At 47.5% G+C, this 22500-nt stretch overlaps 1 protein-coding gene across 1 annotated transcript in view; it reads left to right on the top strand.

The window, feature by feature from the left end:
• bsna (bassoon presynaptic cytomatrix protein a) overlaps window positions 1–22500 on the top strand; it is a gene marked incomplete at both ends in the record, with an annotated part of 114466 nt that overhangs the window by 18403 nt on the left and 73563 nt on the right. The window contains one exon of the mRNA XM_084446111.1: window positions 5021–5510. Coding sequence (XP_084302237.1) covers window positions 5021–5510 — 490 coding nt within the window. The remainder of the gene's footprint in view (window positions 1–5020; window positions 5511–22500) is intronic.

Genomic DNA, 22500 nt, shown 5'->3' on the forward strand with positions numbered 1-22500 from the left:
CAGAGAGATGCAGGCCAACATTGTCGGGAGGGAGGGAGGGAGTAAAGGAGGGAGGGAGTAAGGGAGTAAGGGAGGGAAGGAGGGAGGGAGAGAGGGAGTGATAACCCGACAAACGCTATACTAGCTACATGGCTGGCCAGCCATGCACAAAAAGAATATGAATACACACAAAGTTCCTGGACCAGGCGACATCCCAGGCTGTGCTCTCACTGTTATGCACAAAGGATGTACCTACGAACTCACACTTTCACAGAAAGAACTTACTACACTGTAGGCATAACTAACAGGCAGCAACGAGCCACCTCCAGTATCCCTTCTCCAGACTGTACTGTACAGTATCCCTGCTCCAGACTGTAGTCTTTATTACAGGATGACATTTTTTCAGGATTCCTGTGAGTTAGGAGTCAAGTTCACTATTCATCACAGGATTAAGACAACGTTGACGGGAGTGGATGGGAACAGGAATCAGAATTAACAAAAAGTGCATTTCTAATATAAACACTATTATTTTTCTATTCTCTCCCATGTGCTTCTTCCTCGTTGCTGCCTTCTTGTTATGCCGACAGTTTCATAGAGGATTCCAGTCTGACTCCTCCTCTTCCTGTTAGTCAGTGTGACGCAGAGCTACTGTATCAACTGCTGTGAACGAGTGTTTCCACAGGGGAACGGTTGTTTACTGCCAAGCGCTGTCTTCACTTCCTGGCCAAACGCTGTGACTGAATAAAAAAATGCAATAAGAACATGAAGTCATCTAAAAAAAAAGATTGGCCAAAACATCAAATCAAAACCCATTGTAACGTCTCTCCAGGGACTACAGATGTAAACTAACCTTTTGGCGGAAAAAAACAACATGGCTTTTAAAGACTCCCTCGCCACAAAAAAATGAAAAAGGGAAAAATACGGGAGTGGGAGTAGTTGTTGTCATTTTTCCAGGATCGGGGCAGGACAGGATTTTTTTTTTACGTTGTCACAGGATTGGGACAGGACAGGGTTTTTTTGTGGGAGTGGGTTGGGGTGAGAGGGAAGATCCACTCCGGTGTCCCCCTCTAGTCCCCCTGCTCACATCACCTCCTTCCTGCCCAACGAAACTCAACCCCATCCAGTCTGCCTGCAGGCCAAACAGGTCTCCTTCCTGCCCAACACACTCAACCCCATCCAGTCTGCCTGCCAGCCAAACAGGTCTCCTTCCTGCCCAACACACTCAACCCCATCCAGTCTGCCTGCAGGCCAAACAGATCTCCTTCCTGCCCAACACACTCAACCCCATCCAGTCTGCCTGCAGGCCAAACAGATCTCCTTCCTGCCCAACACACTCAACCCCATCCAGTCTGCCTGCAGGCCAAACAGATCTCCTTCCTGCCCAACACACTCAACCCCATCCAGTCTGCCTGCAGGCCAAACAGGTCTCCCAATCACAATCAACCGAAGAAATAACAGATATACCTGTAGACACAGTGGTCTTTAGCTAAGGCTATGAATTGACCATAGGAGTTGAGAGCATCAGTTCTTAAGGTGTTGTGGAGGGTTTTCTGAGCATGGAGCAGAGAAGAGAAGGCAGACTTCCAACCAAGCTCCGACCATAGTCCAGGGACTTTAAGAGCAGGCCAGTCATTCAACGCTTGAATCAACAGTCATTTATCACCATAGTGCCGTCCAGAATCATCAACAAACTCCAAGACCCACGCATCACTTTTTCCCTGAGCAGCTGGATCCTGGACTTCCTGAACAGGCAAACCACAGGCAGAGATCCCCCTCCCCGCCCCCCCTACCACAGATGTGTGCTCAGTCAGAATTCTGGACCTCAAAATGTTCCTCTTGGTTTGAGAGTCTAGTAAGTGACAAAATACATCCAGAGACCAAGGCAATTTTGAGGGATTTTTTAATGCAAGCTTGCAAGGTAGTCTAATCCCCAGAGAACTGTAGGATCAAAATACAAAAAGACTGTAGATCCAGAGACATCCAGATAAGACTCCTTCATACTAGCAAGTAAACAGCTCTGAAGGTGTGAGCTTGAGCATTGCTTTATCTTGGGTCCTCTCACATCCTGGGCATTCTGCCAACTCAGCCTTTCTGCTCATTAAGCTTATCTGTGCACCTACACCCGTCACAACCCTGACTGCATTTTAATCGTTTCTTGGGCACAAAGGCCTCTGTCAATTCTATACAGCAAAAAGGCACGATTGTTCCAGATACCCCCGTAGCCGCCCCTGCTGTTCTCCAAGCTCGCCCACGACTGCTCAGCCACGCGCTGCTCCAACACCGTCATCTCGTTGGCCGATGACACCGCTGTCTTCGGCTGCGTCACAGACGGAGGTGAGTCGGCCTACGGAGCAGAGTGATCGAGTCAACAGCCTCAGCAAGACCAAGGAGCTCATGACACCATTATAAAATCATTTGCCAGTGTAATACGATGTAATGCCTTTTAAATGACTAGTCCAAATTGTACCACTGTAGTTGAGGTCAACTTTGCATTAAAAATGACATCATTGACTGAATGACACTTAACGACAACAGTCATAAACATTCATAAAGTTTCCTTCATGTGTCATGTCTTTGTTATGATAGTGTCTTATCCACATCCCTTTTTTGACAATTAGGCCTGCTAAGTCACGTTTATGACAGGTTATATCATCTTGGTTGATTGTCAAGTTGTCATAACAAAGACATAAAAAATGACAACTTTGCAATAAAAATGACATACAGTAATTGACCAAATGACACCCAAATGTGGTATTTTGGACATTTAGCCCTATTTGTGGTATGTCTAACATGAAACTGACACAGAGACCATAATTTCACTGTTTGCTCAAGTATTGATCTAGATTTACATTTTAATCTGCTGCAACTTTCAAGATTCAAGATTCAACATCTGTTCATTAGCCATGTACAGTACAATATATGGTTTACACATTTTGTGATAGTTTCATTGAGATGGACGATTATGATAAACTCAGGTTGTGCTTTAAGAGTGGGCTTTTTGCTCTGGCTGTCTTTGGCCAAACTTGGGAGAGGAGGCAGAATATTTGTAAGGGTAATTTGTCATTTAATTTGTCGTTTAATTTATGTTATGCCATTGGGTTTTTGCCTATGCCTTATACTAAGTCCAATGTATTAGTGTATTAGTGTGGTTGTATAAAATAACCATTTAATGTGATGTCTTGTAAACCCATGTGGGTTGGGCACTACAGTGCAAGACATTTGAATAAAATTATATCTATCTATCTATATCTACACATACTAGGAATTTTACCAGGGTTAAGGCACACGCTGTTGCAGATGACATAGGACAGTGCAGGACAGGACAGTGCAAAGACATCACAGTGCAAAACACTACAAAAAACAATGCAAAGACAAAAAACAGTGCAGACAAAATGCAGTGTGATGTGTAAATTATGATATACTAATAAAAGGGGAGACACAAATGCAATATCCGTACTATATACAGAATGGAGTGTGATAAGTGTGTGTGTAGTGAGTGTTCAGAGTGTAGTGTGGTGAGTGTGTGTGTAGTGAGTGTTCAGAGTGTGTGTGTAGTGAGTGTTCAGAGTGTAGTGTGGTGAGTGTGTGTGTAGTGAGTGTTCAGAGTGTAGTGTGGTGAGTGTGTGTGTAGTGAGTGTTCAGAGTGTAGTGTGGTGAGTGTGTGTGTAGTGAGTGTTCAGAGTGTAGTGTGGTGATTGTGTGTGTGTAGTGAGTGTTCAGAGTGTAGTGTGGTGAGTGTGTGTGTAGTGAGTGTTCAGAGTGTAGTGTGGTGAGTGTGTGTAGTGAGTGTTCAGAGTGTAGTGTGGTGAGTGTGTGTGCAGTGAGTGTTCAGAGTGTAGTGTGGTGAGTGTGTGTGTAGTGAGTGTTCAGAGTGTAGTGTGGTGAGTGTGTGTGCAGTGAGTGTTCAGAGTGTAGTGTGGTGGGGGAGCAGTGTTATGTACAGTGTTGATGTGTGAGCTGTTGAGATATGTGATGGTGTGGAAGTGGTGCAGGGGTCATAGAGTCAGTGTGTGTGTGGGGGGGGTGGGTCATGGGGGGTCACGAGCCTTGTTGATGAGTCTCATGGCCGTGGGAAAGAAGCCCGATGGACCACAGTCTCCTGCCAGAGGGGAGCGGGTCAAAGAGACCGGGATGGGAGGGGTCGGCCTTGATCTTATTGGCCCGTTTCAGGGTCCTGGAGGCGTGCAGGTCCTGTAGGGAGGGCAGTCTACAGCCAATCACCCTCTCAGCGGAGCGGAGGATGTGCTGCAGTTTGCCCTTGTCTTTCTTCGTGGAAAGTGGGTGGGGCATAGGAAAGTGGGCGGGGCATAGGATAACGTGAAAATGTGTAGCTTTTTCCGAGACAGAAAGCTCATGGTTCAATCTTACTTAGTCTCAGTATGCTGTCCTGTGACATGTAGGCTATTTGCAAACCGAATGTTGAAACAACAATTACATTTGAAACAGAACTATTTTGTCGACTGCACCACCACGGTAAACTTCCGCTCTGTTTACGTTGTAGAGACGATACAGTACATACTGTAGTCCTCCGCACGGCGGAGGTTTGCAGTGGTAGTGTGGTTGAAGAAATAGAGAAGCTAGGTTTAGCTAAATTAGGTTAGGCTAACCTGAAGCTGGGTTGGCTCAAGCAAATGGCAGGTCAGGATGACTGAAAAACAACTGTAGTTTTGTTGTTCCCCGATGAACAGTGTGTGTGTGTGTGTGTGTGTGTGTGTGTGTGTGTGTGTGTGTGTGTGTGTGTGTGTGTGTGTGTGTGTCTGTGTGTGTGTGTGTGTGACTCGCCCGAGGGTAAAACAGGAAGCAGGCTGGTTCTTTTCAACGTTGCCTCCTCTGTTCCGTAGCCTCCTCCTTGCTGATGTCTGTGGACGGTCTATGGATGTTTCATAGCCCTTAGCTATACCCTGTTCATGAATAAATTATGTTTTCAAAATGCACACACACACATGCACACAAACACACACATTATGCAAGCACAAACACTCACACTGTGTGCGCCGCAGTGGTCGCACAACCATGCTGAGTGTGTTCCTGTGTGTTTCAGGGGCCGGACGGGCAGTCCCAAGCTGGGGGTCCAGCCAGGCTACGGCGACAGCAGGGCGGGGGGAGGGAGCGGTCCAGGAGGAGGAGGAGGAGGAGGAGGGGGGGGGCGAGCCGAGCCCTACAGACTAGCCACCCACGAGAGCCCCACCCCCCAGCGCATGCAGTCCAGCCCGGGCCCTGGCCCCGGATCCGGTGTGGGCCCAGGTCAGAGTCCCGGTCAGCACGCGTCCAGGCGGAACCTTCAGGTGGACTTCAGCGGCCCGGGTCGGACGGGCCGGTCTCCCTCGGCGTCTCCGGACCGGGGCAGCAACCCCACCTCCCCCTACTCCGTGCCCCAGATCGCCCCCCTGCCCAGCAGCAAGCTCTGCCCAGTCTGCAACACCACAGAGCTGACCAACCCGCCAGCCCTGCCCAACTACAACACCTGCACCCAGTGCCACTCCACCGTCTGCAATCAGTGTGGTTTCAACCCCAACCCCCACCTCACTGAGGTAAGAGCATTATCAGGTCCAACCCCAACCTCACTGAGGTAAGAGCATTATCAGGTCCAACCCCAACCTCACAGAGGTAAGAGCATTATCAGATCCAACCCCAACCTCATAGAGGTAAGAGCTTTATCAGGGCCAAACCCCCACCTCACTGAGGTAAGAGCATTATCAGGTCCAACCCCCTCCTCACAGAGGTAAGACAGCATTGTCAGGTCCAACCCCCAGCTCACAGAAGTAAGACAGCATTGTCAGGTCCAACCCCCCCCTCACAAAGGTAAGACAGCATTGTCAGGTCCAACCCCGGCCCCTGCCTCATATTGAATATGTCCCTGCATGCAAGTACTGTACCTGGGAGTTTGGAGTGATGATACACTTGGCTTCTAAAAGCGTGAAGATGTGGGCCCCGGTGGCTCGTTGGGTCGGGCTGTGTACCTTGTAAAGGCTGGTCCTTACCGCAGTGGCGTGGGTTTGAATCCGGCCTGGTCTCTCTCCGACCTTTCCTGTCTGTCCTTACACTGTCCTATATAATAAAGCAGAAATGCCCTATAAAATATCTGTAAAAAAATAAATAAATTAAAAGGCATGAAGCTGGTCAAGAAGTTGAGAGTAGAAATGGACTTCTTATATACTGTAGAAATACACCATGCCTTGCACCGAATGGCAGAAAACCAATCTACTGTCTTACTGGTGCATAATTAGGGACACATTGGGTGAACTCGTAAACGCACGAAACGTCATAGAGCGCTCTGAAATCAGTTCAGTTACGAACGGTCAGTCGGCTCGGACAAGCCGTCTTTTCAGTCGGAGCACCTAGAGCGCCCTCTGAGTGCCCCCAGAGTGCAGTGCTCTGAGTCTTTCAAACGGGGACGCTCGGAGCGCTGTGGATATCCACACGACCAGAGAGCACTCTGGGAGCACTTACCAACGCACCCATTATCTGTCCTGCATGAGTCCTAAAACCATTCAGTCTGTCACAGAGCCATGGTCATTACTGGTGACCATTCCAGTCACATCAGCGTTGGGGAAGTCTGTTTTTAGCTAGTTTAGACTGTTCCTGTAGAACAATCTATATCTGTAGAACAATCTATATTATGTATTTTGTATTTTGATGTTATATGTTCTGTATGCAGGGCGTCCTTGCTTAAATAATCCCTGTTTCAAAGAGACTACCTGCTTAAAAAAGGTTAAATAAATGTTGAGAATAAGATGACAGAAGGGAGTGAAATAAAGAGTGTGTGGGTATGGTTGAGAGAGAGAGAGAGACAGAGAGAGACAGAGAGAGAGAGAGACAGAGAAAGAGAGAGACAGAGAGAGAGACAGAGAGAGAGAGGGGGGTTGAGAGAGAGAGAGAGTGAGAGAGAGCAAGTGTGTGTGTGAGACAGAGAGAGAGAGATGAATGAGTTCAAGAAGTAGCAGTAATTTCTCCCGAGGCAATGACAGTATCTCCATTAGTCTTTTGAGCCAGTGTGTGTGTGTGTGTGCCCGAGTGTGTGTGTGTGCACCCACATGTATACATATATGTGTATGTGTACAGTATGTGTGTGTGTGTTCCTGCATATGTGTATGTGTGTGTGTATATGTGTGTATATGTGTGTGTGTGTGTGTGTGTATGTGTATGTGTGTATATATGTGTGTGTGTGTGTACTGTATATGTGTATGTGTGTGTGTGTGTGTGTGTGTGTGTGGGTGTGTGTGTGTGTGCGTGTGTGTGAGGTGCACTGAGGTGTGACACAGGAAGCGGGCAGCAGCAGTGAAAGGATCAACAGACTCAACCTCCTCTAATGGATGAGAGAGCAGGAGGAGAGGAGAGGAGAAAGAGGAGGAGGAAGGAGGTCAGGGCTTAAACGAGAAGTAAGATGGGAGGCAAGGGAGTAAAACGAGGGATGAGGATGAGAGAAGTACAGGAAGAGGAGGAAAGGGAGGATAATGATGTGTGAGGAGATATAGAGCCATACTTTGAAAGAACAGCTTGGTCTTGTCATCGACCTCTGACTGGCTGCTACAGCAGCTTCATGCACGTGTGTGGTTGAACATGCAGTACAACATGTCAAATAAAGATAGTGGAGGCGCACTTCATTTAATCACTTGGACATCCACTGTGTGTGTGTGTGTCCTTGTCTGTGTGTGTGTGTGTGGGGGGGGGGGGGGGCGTGTCTGTCCTGTAATAGGTGTGAGTACCTAAAGCCCTGGTATCATTAAAGATCCTATTAGATAACCCTGCTATGATCCCTGTAGTCCAGGCCAGGGGTGATTATTATGATACCATTATGATCACACCTACACACAATGTCTATTTGTTAACTTCTCTAGCATTAGCATCTTTATCTGTTAGCTTCTCTAGTGTTTGCATCTTAATCTGTTAGTTTCTCTAGTGTTAGCATCTTTATCTGTAAGCTTCTCTAGTGTTAGCATCTTAATCTGTTAGCTTCTCTAGCGTTAGCATCTTTATCTGTTAGCTTCTCTAGTGTTAGCATCTTTATCTGTTAGCTTCTCTAGTGTAAGCATCTTAATCTGTTAGCTTCTCTAGCATTAGCATCTTTATCTGTTAGCTTCTCTAATGTTAGCATCTTAATCTGTTAGCTTCACTAGTGTTAGCATCTTAATCTGTTAGCTTCTCTAGCATTAGCATCTTTATCTGTTAGCTTCTCTAGTGTTAGCATCTTAATCTGTTAGTTTCTCTAGTGTTAGCATCTTAATCTGTTAGCTTCTCTAGCATTAGCATCTTAATCTGTTAGCTTCTCTAGTGTTAGCATCTTAATCTGTTAGCTTCTCTAGCATTAGCATCTTCATCTGTTAGCTTCTCTAGTGTTAGCATCTTAATCTGTTATCTTCTCTAGCATTGGTTGAAAAAGACCAATGGTTGAAACATCAAGATGATCAACCAGAGACTACTTCTTGTATTTTAGCTAACACACAAACACACACACACACACACACACGCACAATAGCACACGCACACACACACACTCAATGGCACACACACACACTGTAGTACTCGTGTCTTCATCCCAGCGCTCTCCCTCCTCCATCGCCGGCTCATCGACGCCACTCCCCGTGCTAATCTGACCTAATCTAATCTAATCTAATCCAATTTGATATGTGCTGAACGAGATGACATCCCCATTTCCCTTGCATCGGCTAACATTTGTGTGAATTAGTGTTTTATTGACACAGCTTATAAGGCCAAGCGATGCTATTACCCAGACATTGTGTGTTGTACCCAGGAACACAATGTTTGACATTTAAAGAGAGAGACTAGCGATGACATGATGGGTCACACAGCCTCGCTCTTAGACTCAGGGATCGGGCTTGTGATGTAGAAATTTGACAGGACAAATAAAGTCCAAGTGTACTGGTTTTACAGTTTTAGATACACACACACAGGAGCGGTGAGACTGAGAACAAACACACACGGCACGGAGCAGCGACACAGAACACACACACACACACGGCAGGGAGCAGCGACACAGAACACACACACACACACACACACACACACACACACACACACACAGCAGGGAGCAGCGACACAGAACACATACACACACATGTCCGGGAGTGGTGACACGGATAACACACGCACACATACGCATGGCAGCAGTGGTTGCCAAAGAAATCCAATCTCTGCATTTTTCCTCCAAGGGCAGCCAGGAGCAGTGGCCAGCAGCTGGTCAGAGGCACCCGGGGACTCTCTAGTGAGTCAGCTACAGTGCACACACATTCATGGTTTGATTGATAGATGCCAGTCCTGATTTTGATAGCAACTAGCCATGGACGGAATGTACTGCATTTACTGTGCAACATCAACTGCTCAGTTGTCAAAACGAATTGCCAACAAACTGATTATGCTGGCCAGCTATTTTTCCACTTAACCTCCCTCCATCCACTGCAGCTGGAGCAAACTAACCAGGCTACTGCTGATTCTCTCGTTCTATTAGGCTACTCGCTTCAAAAATCATTAAACCTACAGAACCACCAGACCGATTTTAAGTGTTGACCTGGCAATCTGCCCCAAATATTCCACCAGAGCTGGATATAGAAACTATCAATTAAAATACAGACCGACCGTTTGAGATAGAATTGAATAGTTAGGATTTCTTAAGCAAAGATACAATAGCCTATGAGATCTGAGAGAGTCTAGGACAAAACGATGAGTTTTGGAATAGCTGCTATATTAAGAAGCAAGTCTCAGCAATCAGACAAAACAACAGACAGGACTAACAACACAGGGTAGGCTAACTGAGGAGTTACCTGGCTAACTATGGGCCCAAGGCCTGGGCAAACAGGTGGGTTTTGAGGGCTGATTTGAATGAATCCAGGGTTGGGGCGTTACGTATCTCGGAGGGGAGGGAGTTCCAGAGGGTGGGGGCAGCCACACTGAAGGCTCTGTCCCCGAAGGTGCGTCGGCTGGTGGGGGGGGGCAGACCCATGTTTGAGGACCGCAGGCTTCGGGATAGAGTGTGTTGGTGGAGGAGGTCCGATAGGTACTGGGGGGCCAGGGAGTGAAATGAAAATGAAATGAAATGAAATGAAATAGTCCTCACTGGTTTATGTCGTTACTCTGACTGCATCGTTGAAAATAAGGGTTGAAAATGTGGGATTTCTGCATTTTGCGAGTTTGAATCTAAAGAATGAATGAAGTCCGATCAGTTGGTAAAATGATAGCCCCTCAAATAACCAATTTCATGTAGGCTACTGTCTCTGCTATAGCTAATCCAAAAAAGCAGTTTGCAATTTGGTTGAACTGAGAAACGTAGCCTACATTAGGCTATAAGCAAGGGCAACCAGCTTGTCAGAGAAGCCTAGTAGCCTACTACACTGTAGCAGTTTACTGCCCCTGTAGCAGTGCTCTACTGCCCCTAGTGGTTGCGGGTTGTAATAATTATTTTACCGCCGCTGCCATTGTTGCTCTCGCCACGAGGTGTGGTGAAGTATTGACGTTTGCATGTTCGCATGACTGTACACACACACACACACACACACACACACACACACACACACACATGTACGTACACACAGCCAGTCCAGTATCAGTGAAGTCAGGCTGATCCTCGCAGCCTCGTAGCTGCTCTTCCGTGCAGAGTGCAGACTGCTGGGATTGTTGCCTAACTGTACTAATTTTAGCCTCAGCATGCATGCAGGGTCTGTAATAGAGGTGTGTGTGTGGGGGGGTTGGGGGGGGGGTGATTGCGCTCATTAGCTTCCGGAGAACTCCACCTGCACCTCCTCTGAACTGGCTGCACCTGGGAGTCACCCAGAATACTCCATTACCCATAGTTCCTCTGCGATGAGAGCAGGAAGAGACAGACATGTTGGGATCAGAGCAGAGAGAGCAAAAGGGAGGGAGAGAGTGTAGCAGATCTGGGTCGAAATACAATGGCGCACACACACACACACCATTTTGTGCCATTGCGTGTGTGTGTGTGTGTGTGTGTGTGTGTGTGCGTGTGTGTGTGTGTACGTGTGTGTGTGTGTTAGTATTAGCAGGCGATTGGATCAACCCATTGTATTGACTAACGTTACCAGCAGAGCTTCCAAGCGCCGCTGGATAAACAGCTAAAACATTTTCCTCGGGTAAAAGCCTTGAATTGAATCATTTGCTGTTCTTTAAATAAAGTTATGCCCACCAGTTCTGATACAAGTACTGCCTTGCATCATCGACACCAACCTTCTCCAGGGCAAATGTCATTGTTATGATCTATTATTATTAACTAAACTGGACACTGATTGGACAAGCCAAACTTGGGCCAGCACTAACGGATTTCTCATGAGAGACTGATCCCTGTAGAGAGACACAACGTGAGCTCACAAGATCAGGATAGTCTTACGAGCTACAATGGAACTAGAAGGCTGGAAAATGCAACCCCCCTCTCACCTGACACACTAGAACCCCCTCTCACCTGACACTCTAGAACCACACACGTGACACTCTAGCACCCCCCCTCACCTGACACTCTAGAACCACACACGTGACACTCTAGAACCCCCCTCTCACCTGACACACTAGAACCCCCTCTCACCTGACACTCTAGAACTACACACGTGACACTCTAGAACCCCCCCTCACCTGACACTCTAGAACCACACACGTGACACTCTAGAACCCCCCCTCACCTGACACTCTAGAACCCCTTCTCACCTGACACTCTAGAACCACACATGTGACACTCTAGAACCCCCCCTCACCTGACACACTAGAACCCCCTCTCACCTGACACTCTAGAACCACACACATGACACTCTAGAACCCCCCCTCACCTCACACTATATAACCCCCCCTCAGCTAACACTCTAGAAGCCCCCCTCACCTGACACTCTAGAACCCCCCCTCACCTGACACTCTAGAACCCCCCCTCACCTGACACTCTAGAACCCCCCCTCACCTGACACTCTAGAACCCCCGCTCACCTGGCACTCTAGATCCCCCCCTCACCTGACACAGCCCATCAGTGTATCCCACCCTTTCTCTCTCTCTCTCCTTCTCTCTCTCCTTCTCTCTCTCTGACACAGAACATTTATAATCGAATGTTTTTATTGCACTCCTGATAAGTGGAAATTTCAGTTTGACAGAACTAGAACCCGCACCCCCTTTTCCTTACCGATTGGTATTTCATCTAATCACTCTGCTCACAAGACCCACAGAACCCCAGAAACCACGGAACCCACAGAACCGCAGAATAACCATGGTGTTCCGGAAACCACAAAGTGTGTTGGAATTCATTCTGGGCAGATTTGATTGGAGGGGAGCTCCGGTCCAGGGTGTTCTGAGGGGGTGTGAGTTTATTGGAGGGGTGGTCCGGTCCAGGGTGTTCTGGGGGGGTGTGGGGGGGGTGAGTTTATTGGAGGGGTGGTCTGGTCCAGGGTGTTCTGAGGGGGTGGGGGGGGGGGGTGAGTTTATTGGAGGGGTGGTCCGTCCAGGGTGTTCTGAGGGGGTGGGAGCTGGAAGAGAGGAAGCAAGAGAATGAGAGAGGCAGAGACAGAGAGAGAAAGAGACGGAGAGACATGCACAGTAGACAGAGAAAGAGAGGGAGAAAGAGAGAGAGGCAGACAGAGAGGGAGAAAAAGAGTGTCAGACAGAAAGGCAGAAAGAAAGGCAAACAGAGAGAGAGAAAGAAGAAGAGAGAGAGAAAGAGAGAGCTATGACAGAGAGTGTGATACTGTGTAGGCCCTGATTTCTGTCACGTGATTGGACTAAGGCAAACGCTATTGGCAAAAGCAAACGCAATAGACATAATTGACAAATGTAGGTAATTCGCTCGCGCTAATTTTACAGAAGTCATTGGAGGCGTGTCCAGTGAAGGGGCGGGGTAATTGAATGAAGCGGTGCAGGCGTGCCTTTCCCCAGCCAATCGGCTGCGCCACAGTATAAAAGCAGGCTTGACGAGAATGGATGAATGAGCAGAGAGCTGGAGGGGAAAAGGAAGTGAAGGCTTCAGACGACGCAGGAGATGATTGACATCCTCCTGCCTGAAGTATAAGAGCGCAAATTACAGAGCCAAACAATCATCTGAAATGCTAGAGTCTCTTGGGAGCAGACAGCGATGCCTGTCAGCACTTACTGTAATGACATTCATTTGTAGGCCCAGAAAAATGTGCTGGTATAAGTTTTCTATGTCAATAATGATCTATCTGAATTGAATGCATTTTGTTTCAGGTTTCTGGCCATTGATGTATCAGTTTGTAGGCTAATATAAAATTCAAACGATGGCAGTTGGTTTTGGGCCGACATTTAGCCAACCGGACAGACCTGACATTTTCTGAGGACTGTATTGTAGTGCTCCCCCGATCTATCCAGACATCTGAATCATTTTCTGGCAGCCAAACGCTCTCTCTATCGCACTCCTGGCTGTAACTGATTATGCAGTCTCAGAGAAGAGGGGGCAGTGTATGGGGCAATAAGCAACATCTTTAATGGATAACCATTGTCTCCTATAAGTACACCCACGCTGTGCACTCACACGCTTAATGGTGACATACATGTGAATGACCAGGTTTTCCACTCCATAATGTTCAGGTGACTTGCGATGCCAGAGGTTAGTCTTAGGTGAATTACCGTATGTGTGTGAATGTGAATGACCCTGGCTCAGTGCATGATCAGAGAATCTTCTGTTCCTATGCTGGGTGGCGCTAGAAGACAATAGCCTGTGGTCAGTGCCCAGTGCAAAATTTCTCAGGAATACTTTATTTACTTGATTTATTTATCCCACACCCCCTGTGAAAAGAGTCCTGTCCTCACTCCTCTACTGCGTGATCCTGACAAAGGCTCCAAAGGCGAAGGCTCAAAAATTCTAAAAAGCGTTTCAATTCAATTCAATTCAATTCAATAACCTTTATTTAAACCCGAAGGACACTGAGGTTGCCCTCATTTACAGTGACGACGAGTAGTTTGACAATGACGCCAGTGGTGGTGCGTGAGCATAATTGGGGCCATAGAATGGTGAATGTTCTGTGACTGTTCAGTCACTTTCACGTGAGTGGATCCAGGCCATTTCCCCCCAGGTGTGTCAGACGCAGGTTCCTGCCAGACCGTCACCATTTCCACCTGGTGTGATATATCTCCCTCACCCCCCTGTCCTCAGCCCATCTCCCTGCTGTCAGCTGAAGATGAGTGTGTAGAAGAGGGAGAAAGAGATGGAGAGAGAAAATGACTAGGACACTGTGGTCTTGGTGGGTGTGCATATCCACCTGTTTATTATCTCCTGCTTTCTCTCTCTCTCTCTCTCTCTCTCTCTCTCTCTCTCTCTCTCTCTTTTCCATTCCTACTGTACCTGTTTGTCATCCAGTAGCCATGCTCTCCTACATCTCCTACATCACTATAATGACAAAAACGGTCGACGGACGTCTGTCTGTCTGTAGTCTGAATATGTTCACAACCCCGCCTCCAAAACTTCTATACATCACCAGGTTGAACCTAGAGACCGTGAGTAACTATGCCAGAAACAATGACCATGATTCATCCATAGGTACTGCTCTGAAAAGAACCCAGCAGAACCGTATGGTGCTTCTGTTGTCCTGTGCGTCTCACTGGGGTCCAAGAGGAACATGTTTGGTTCCCTGTGTGTGTTCTACATGTGTGTTCTACATGTGTGTTCTACATGTGTGAGCGCTACAGCAGATCTGTGGAAGGGGACAACAAAGTAGTGAACGGCCAACCACAGGATGGAGCTGATACAGACAGACTCACAGACAGAAGACTGATACAGACTCACAGACAGAATACTGATACAGACAGACTCACAGACAGAAGACTGATACAGACAGACTCACAGACAGCAAACTGATACAGACAGACTCACAGACAGAAGACTGATACAGACAGACTCACAGACAGCAAACTGATACAGACAGACTCACAGACAGAAGACTGATACAGACAGACTCACAGACAGAAGACTAAGTCTTGGCTACAACACTGAAAACAGGTAACATGGGGGACTTTTTTGATAGCGTTTATCATGCTGTATAAATTAGTGTACATGGTGAAGTTTGCCATTCTTTGGGGCGAATTCACTAAAGGATTGCGCAGCTTTTCCTGACGCAAAGCCTGTGCAAATAAGTCAAAAATAATGTTTGCTATTCACAAAGCCCTCGCAAAGGGTGAAATACGGTGTTAACTGCGTTGCCTTCGTCATTGCGTTTCTCTGCGCCGGTGTTATTAGCTGATATTTAAATTAGGTAATATGGGCGGAGAATGTTCCCCTTTCTATGCAAATGAACATTATTGCAAAACCCGCCCAATTCACAAAGATCGGCGCATATTGCCTCACGCAGTTAAAGTGAAATTAATTGCGTTTTCAGAGACGTGGTGGTATTTAAGCGCAAGGGGTGTGTCGCGGCCAGCCTTTCCGCTGATCATGGCAGCAGTGATTGTTGCGAGGCGAATTCGGCATCGCAATGCCAGGCATGTTGTTCGTGAGAGAATATTTAGAAGAAGGTCACTTTTTGATTTAACACTAGAAGCACCGCGGTAGCTGTTTGGTCGCCAGAGCGCGCAGCTCTTCAGCCAACTGAAGGATGAAGTCGCGTCTGGGGAGGCTCAGTTGACTATGCGTCTCTCCACCCGTCCCCAGCGAGTCCAAGCTCCCCCAATGAATAATACTTATTTATAATAGCCTACATAGCACGAAACTGTGCGTATAATAGTCTATACGCGAAACTGTGCATTCCCTATAGCTGTTCATTGAACGGCTGGGGGCCGATAAAGGTATAAATAAATAAAAACATAGCCTACACAATATTTTTTTTATTTGAATGGTCTTGAAAATATTTTGCTTTTGTATCATAGGTGACGGCAGGTATCATCTTCAGCCATGGATGATGACTCCCGTGCGTAATCCTTCCAACGTTGGAGAGGCCGCGTACAACCGGGCTCACATCAGGACGCGCGGTGTGATTGAGTGCACATTTGGAATCCTGAAAAGCCGTTTAGATGCCTAGATCGTACCGGTGGGGCAATGTTATACACTCCCCCAAAAGTATGCCAGATCATCGTGCTGCAACTTGCATAACATAAAATGACAATTTTTCCTTTGTTCGTCTTTTCAAATCATTCCACCTCCGTTTGCAGTCTTCCGCGTTTACACACACAAATGGCACTGACTGATTGGGAAATTAAATCCCAAATATGAATTTTTTGCTGCAGTCGTGATATTTTTTGCGGAAAGCTGTGAGACATGTTTTTGAACCTAGGCCTTCAAGTTCGCTGTCTGATAATCGTATCTTTCTTTTTCTGTCTGCCATCGTCCAATGATATGCATACGAGTTGTATGCGCTGTATGCGCAGTATTTATAGTCATTTCCTATATCAGCAGCAAATTGCACTCAGCCGCAAACACCGAATGGGCGTGTTTGCGCTGGGATATTATTAGCGCAATGTCTTTAGTGAATAGGTTTTTACAACGGAGCACATAGCTGGAGCAACTGACGCGCAATGTAATGGTGCAATTAGCGGCCGCAATTCCACTTTAGTGAATTCGCCCCTTTGTTGTTAATTAACTTCAGAGACCAGGCAGGGCTGGGTTTATAGTTAGATGTCTTCTGTGCAATGGCGCAGGCCCATGTTAAACAGCTATGTGCTGTGGACAGTGGCATTCAAGTTAGCTACTTCAATTTCAGTGTGACAGTGGACCTCTGCTGTCAAGAGTCTTTCAAGCACATTGACATCCTACTATAGTGGGCAGGGGTGGGGTGGCCAGCGGGAGCCCCGGGAGTTCTCCTGGTGGACTGGCGTGCTAACTGGCCGGGCCTGCAGGTTTTAAGACCCCCCCCCACCACACCCCCACCCCCCCAAAAAAAAAGAACGGTCAGCAGCATTATCCCCCCCCCCTCCAACAACTCACCAATAATGTATGATTTATAATAGGTGCGGGCAAGAGTCTTGACAATTTCGATGTGTGTTGCGTCAGATACGGCTTAAAAAGTGGCCTGACTGGGGATACATTCCCCGGCCTGAACTAGTTCCCAGTCCGCTCCTGATAGTTGGACACAATGTCATGACAAGTGCCTTTTGAACGGGCATTTTACACTAGTGATACAGATGTCTGTATTAGAACGTGCTTCCATGTTGTATGTCGCATGTTATCACTTCACACATGACCCCATTCAGTTCACACATACCTTGATGTGCCACCGAGGCTGTTGCCATGGAAACTAGCGTGCTAGTGGTTGGTGGTGAAGGTCGCAGCAGTGTTGGAGCCTAGTACAGCCTAGCACAGTCTAGCAGTGCATATGAGCACAGACTAGCACAACACAGCACAGCCTGGCACAGCCTACATGTACTACCGTACAGCCTAGCACAGTCTAGCACAGACTAGCACAGACCAGCACAGACTAGCACAGACGAGCACAGACGAGTACAGACCAGAACAAACTAGCACAGACCAGAACAGACTAGCACAGACCAGAACAGACGTTCTAGTCTGTGCTAGTCTGTTCTGGTCTGTGCTAGTCTGTTCTGGTCTGTACTCGTCTGTGCTCGTCTGTGCTAGTCTGTGCTTGCACCTGCACAGACCAGCATAGACTAGCACAGACCAGCACAGACTAGAACATACCTGCACAGACTAGCACAGACCAGCACAGAGTAGCACAGACTAGCACAGACCAGCACAGAGTAGCACAGACTAGCACAGACTAGCACAGACCAGCACAGAGTAGTACAGACCAGCACAGACTAGTACAGACCAGCCCAGAGTAGGACAGACCAGCACAGACTAGAACAGACCAGCACAGAGTAGGACAGACCAGCACAGACTAGGACAGACCAGCACAGACTAGCACAGACTAGGACAGCACAGCCTGTCAGCACAGACTAGTACAGCCAGGCGCATCCTAGCTCAGCACTGGGTATCACAGCCTAGCAGAGTCTGCCAGGGCACAGCACAAACTGATACAGTACAACCTAGCACAGGAGAAGAAGGAAGGAAGGAAGGAAGGAAGGAAGGAAGGAAGGGAAGGAAGGAAGGAAGGAAGGAAGGAAGGAAGGAAGGAAGGAAGGAAGGAAGGAAGGAAGGAAGGAAGGAAGGAAGGAAGGAAGGAAGGAAGGAAGACAGGAAGAGTGTGACAGACAGAGTATTGAAACATGCCCAGTGTCTTGTCCTCCTATTGGCAGCTGTGTGAAGGTCTCTACAGGGGGATCTGCTCAAGCATGTTGACCCACACCTGCTGCTGCTGCTGCCAGCACTGTTTGGCAATGTTTCTCATGTAGTGTTTAGTCAGTACTTGGTGTGGTGTTAAGCCTTCAGAGGTTAGTGTCTACTGTTTTCGTCTGCTGTGTGTAGTGTTTAATGTGTATTATTTAGCGTGTAATGTGTCGTATGTACAGTAGTGCATACACTGTTAGCGCTTGCTGTAAAAGAGCAGAATTACTTCAAAATCTGTCTTCTACAATAGGTCTACCACAATGTACTGACAAAACTCGCTATGAAATTTTGTTTTGAGATTCAGTGATTTAGAGATATAGGGAAACAGTATTCGACATACCAGCAAAGCTGCCGTCAATTAGGATGGATTGGATGAACTCGCAAAAGGGCCTGTATATAGATGCATGCCACATATATAGGCCGGTTGAATTCAGTGATTGAAACAAGTTTGAAATGTTGAACTGTATGCTTTCTGGTGCTTTTGAAAGTAGCACTCTTTGGTAAGCTCTAAAACGTTTCCCTAAATGACTACATTCATTTGCTGGTAGTATTCCATTCAGCAAATTTCAATTCCAGCTCGAGCCGACGGTCAACCTCAATTGCCATGGACAAAACTGTTTGTGTTTCCCATTCACAGCGTTCTCTCTGGATATAACACTCCACCTCGGATTGAACAGATAGTGATAAAGATAAGTATTCAATAAAACAAACAAAACGACATGATGGCTCCAACACAGGCATCGTTGGATTTATAAAACACTCACATACGGTAACAGACTGGTGACACTGCTGCCTGCAAAATACTGTCAAATTACTTCATGGCATATCAGTGTAAATAATGTTCTACAGTAACTTACTGGCGTCACTGTTGTCAGTTAAATACCGTAAAATTATTTTAGGGTATATTACTGTAAATATTTTTACAGTATCTTACTAGCAACAGTAACGCCAGTAAGTTACTGTAAAAAACAAGGAAAAGTCTAACAGTGTAGGGTGTGCTGTGGTATGCAGTGTGTAGATTTGGTGGAGTGTGTAGTGTATTTGGTGGAGTGTGTAGTATATTTGGTGGAGTGTGTAGTGTATGGTGGAGTGTGTGTATTTGGTGGAGTGTGTAGTGTATTTGGTGGAGTGTGTAGTGTATTTGGTGGAGTGTGTAGTGTATTTGGTGGAGTGTGTAGTATATTTGGTGGAGTGTGTGTATTTGGTGGAGTGTGTAGTATATTTGGTGGAGTGTGTAGTGTATTTGGTGGAGTGTGTAGTGTATTTGGTGGAGTGTGTAGTATATTTGGTGGATTGTGTAGTGTATGGTGGAGTGTGTAGTATACTTGGTGGAGTGTGTAGTGTATTTGGTGGAGTGTGTAGTATATTTGGTGGAGTGTGTAGTGTATGGTGGAGTGTGTAGTGTATTTGGTGGAGTGTGTAGTATATGGTGGAGTGTGTAGTATATTTGGTGGAGTGTGTAGTGTATTTGGTGGAGTGTGTAGTATATTTGGTGGAGTGTGTAGTGTATGGTGGAGTGTGTAGTGTATTTGGTGGAGTGTGTAGTATATTTGGTGGCGTGTGTAGTATATTTGGTGGAGTGTGTGTATATTTGGTGGAGTTTGTAATATATTTGGTGGAGTGTGTAGTATATGGTGGAGTGTGTAGTATATTTGGTGGAGTGTGTAGTATATTTGGTGGAGTGTGTAGTGTATTTGGTGGAGTGTGTAGTATATTTGGTGGTGTGTAGTATATGGTGGAGTGTGTAGTATATTTGGTGGAGTGTGTAGTGTATTTGGTGGATTGTGTAGTGTATTTGGTGGAGTGTGTAGTGTATTTGGTTGAGTGTGTAGTATATTTGGTGGAGTGTGTAGTGTATTTGGTGGATTGTGTAGTGTATTTGGTGGAGTGTGTAGTATATTTGGTGGAGTGTGTAGTGTATTTGGTCGAGTGTGTGTATATTTGGTCGAGTGTGTAGTATATGGTGGAGTGTGTAGTATATTTGGTGGAGTGTTTAGTGTATTTGGTGGAGTGTTTAGTGTATTTGGTGGAGTGTGTAGTGTATTTGGTGGAGTGCGTAGTGTATTTGGTGGAGTGTGTAGTGTAGGCGGGGTGCGGGTGGCCGGTGAGGCGTATTTGGAGGAGTGTGTAGTGTATTTGGAGTAGTGTGTAGTGTATTTGGAGGAGTGTGTAGTGTATTTGGAGGAGTGTGTAGTGTATTTGGAGGAGTGTGTGTATTTGGCGGGGTGCGGGTGGCCGGTGAGGCGTGTTTGGAGGAGTGTGTAGTGTATTTGGAGGAGTGTGTGTATTTGGCGGGGTGCGGGTGGCCTGGGAGGCGTGCTTGGAGGAGTGTGTAGTGTATTTGGAGGAGTGTGTGTATTTGGCGGGGTGCGGGTGGCCTGGGAGGCGTGTTTGGAGGAGTGTGTAGTGTATTTGGAGGAGTGTGTGTATTTGGCGGGTTGCGGGTGGCCTGGGAGGCGTGTTTGGAGGAGTGTGTAGTGTATTTGGAGGTGTGTAGTGTATTTGGAGGAGTGTGTGTATTTGGCGGGGTGCGGGTGGCCTGGGAGGCGTGTTTGGAGGAGTGTGTAGTGCATTTGGAGGTGTGTAGTGTATTTGGAGGAGTGTGTGTATTTGGCGGGGTGCGGGTGGCCTGGGAGGCGTGTTTGGAGGAGTGTGTAGTGTATTTGGAGGAGTGTGTAGTGTATTTGGCGGGGTGCGGGTGGCCTGGGAGGCGTGTTTGGAGGAGTGTGTAGTGTATTTGGAGGAGTGTGTGTATTTGGAGGAGTGTGTGTATTTGGCGGGGTGCGGGTGGCCTGGGAGGCGTGTTTGGAGGAGTGTGTAGTGTATTTGGAGGAGTGTGTGTATTTGGCGGAGTGTGTAGTGTATTTGGAGGAGTGTGTGTATTTGGCGGGGTGCGGGTGGCCTGGGAGGCGTGTTTGGAGGAGTGTGTAGTGTATTTGGAGGAGTGTGTAGTGTATTTGGCGGGGTGCGGGTGGCCTGGGAGTCATGTCCGGTCTCTCATTAGCTCACCCTGTAGGAGGGAGGCTGATCTGGGCACCAGGCAGGGATTATCTCCTAATTTAGCCCAGCGGAACTTCCACAGTGAGGGCTGCCAGCCAGCGCCACACAACCCTGCTGCTGCTGCCTGCTTACGGCCCCGGGTCCTGGTGCTGCTCCTGGTCCTGGTTTTAGTCCTGGTCCTGGTCCTGCTCCTGCTCCTGCTCCTGCTCCTGCTCCTGCTCCTGCTCCTGCTCCTGCTCCTGCTCCTGCTCCTGCTCCTGGTGCTCCCTTAGAATTAGAATGATACAAGCTTATTGTATATATATATATATATATATATATATATATATATATATATATATATATATATATATATAATAAGCCTGTATCATTCTATCTATATATATATATATATATATATATATATATACTGTATACTCCTTACTCCCTACCCCCAGCTTGTCCTGAGAGGAGAGGAGAGGAGAGGAGAGGAGAGGAGAGGAGAGGAGAGGAGAGGAGAGGAGAGGAGAGGAGAGGAGAGGAGAGGAGAGGAGAGGAGAGGAGAGGAGAGGAGAGGAGAGGAGAGGAGGTAAGGACAGGGAGGGAGGGAAGGGAATGGAAGTAGCGTGTGTGTGTGTGTGTGTGTGTGTGTGTGTGTGTGTGTGTGTGTGTGTGTGTGGGGAGGTGGTAGATGTTGTTCCCTTAGCAGCTTGTGTGTAGGAGTAATCTGGCACATTAGGTATGTGGTAGTTAGTCGCCAGGCTAATAGGAATGTCCACTGCTTGTGTGTGTGTGTATGTGTGTATGTGTGTGTGTGTGTGTGTGTGTGTGTGTGTGTGTGTGTGTGCGTGTAGTACTGCACCATATGCATACCCTACCAGGAGAGGGCGCCCTCTCAACATACAGCATCACATAGAGGGATGCCAGAGGCAGCAGCTTTCAGAGCAGCCTCTCCAGCCTCTCTTCCTCCCCAGCCTCTCCAGCCTCTCTTCCTCCCCTGCCTCTCCAGCCTCTCTTCCTCTCCAGCCTCTCTTCCTCCCCTGCCTCTCCAGCCTCTCTTCCTCTCCAGCCTCTCCAGCCTCTCTTCCTCCCCAGCCTCTCCACCCTCTCTTCCTTCCCAGCCTCTCCAGCCTCTCTTCCTCTCCAGCCTCTCCAGCCTCTCTTCCTCCCTAGCCTCTCTTCCTCCCAAGCCTCTCCAGCCTCTCTTCCTCTCCAGCCTCTCTTCCTCTCCAGCCTCTCCAGCCTCTCTTCCTCTCCAGCCCCCCCTAGCCTCTCTTCCTCTCCAGACTCTCGAGCCTCTCTTCCTCCCCAGCCTCTACAGCCTCTCTTCCTCCCAAGCCTCTCCAGTCTCTCTTCCTCTCCAGCCTCTCTTCCTC

The sequence above is a fragment of the Borostomias antarcticus genome (genome assembly GCF_949987555.1).
Source record: "Borostomias antarcticus genome assembly, chromosome: 11".
In the NCBI taxonomy this organism is placed as follows: Eukaryota; Metazoa; Chordata; class Actinopteri; order Stomiiformes; family Stomiidae; genus Borostomias; species Borostomias antarcticus.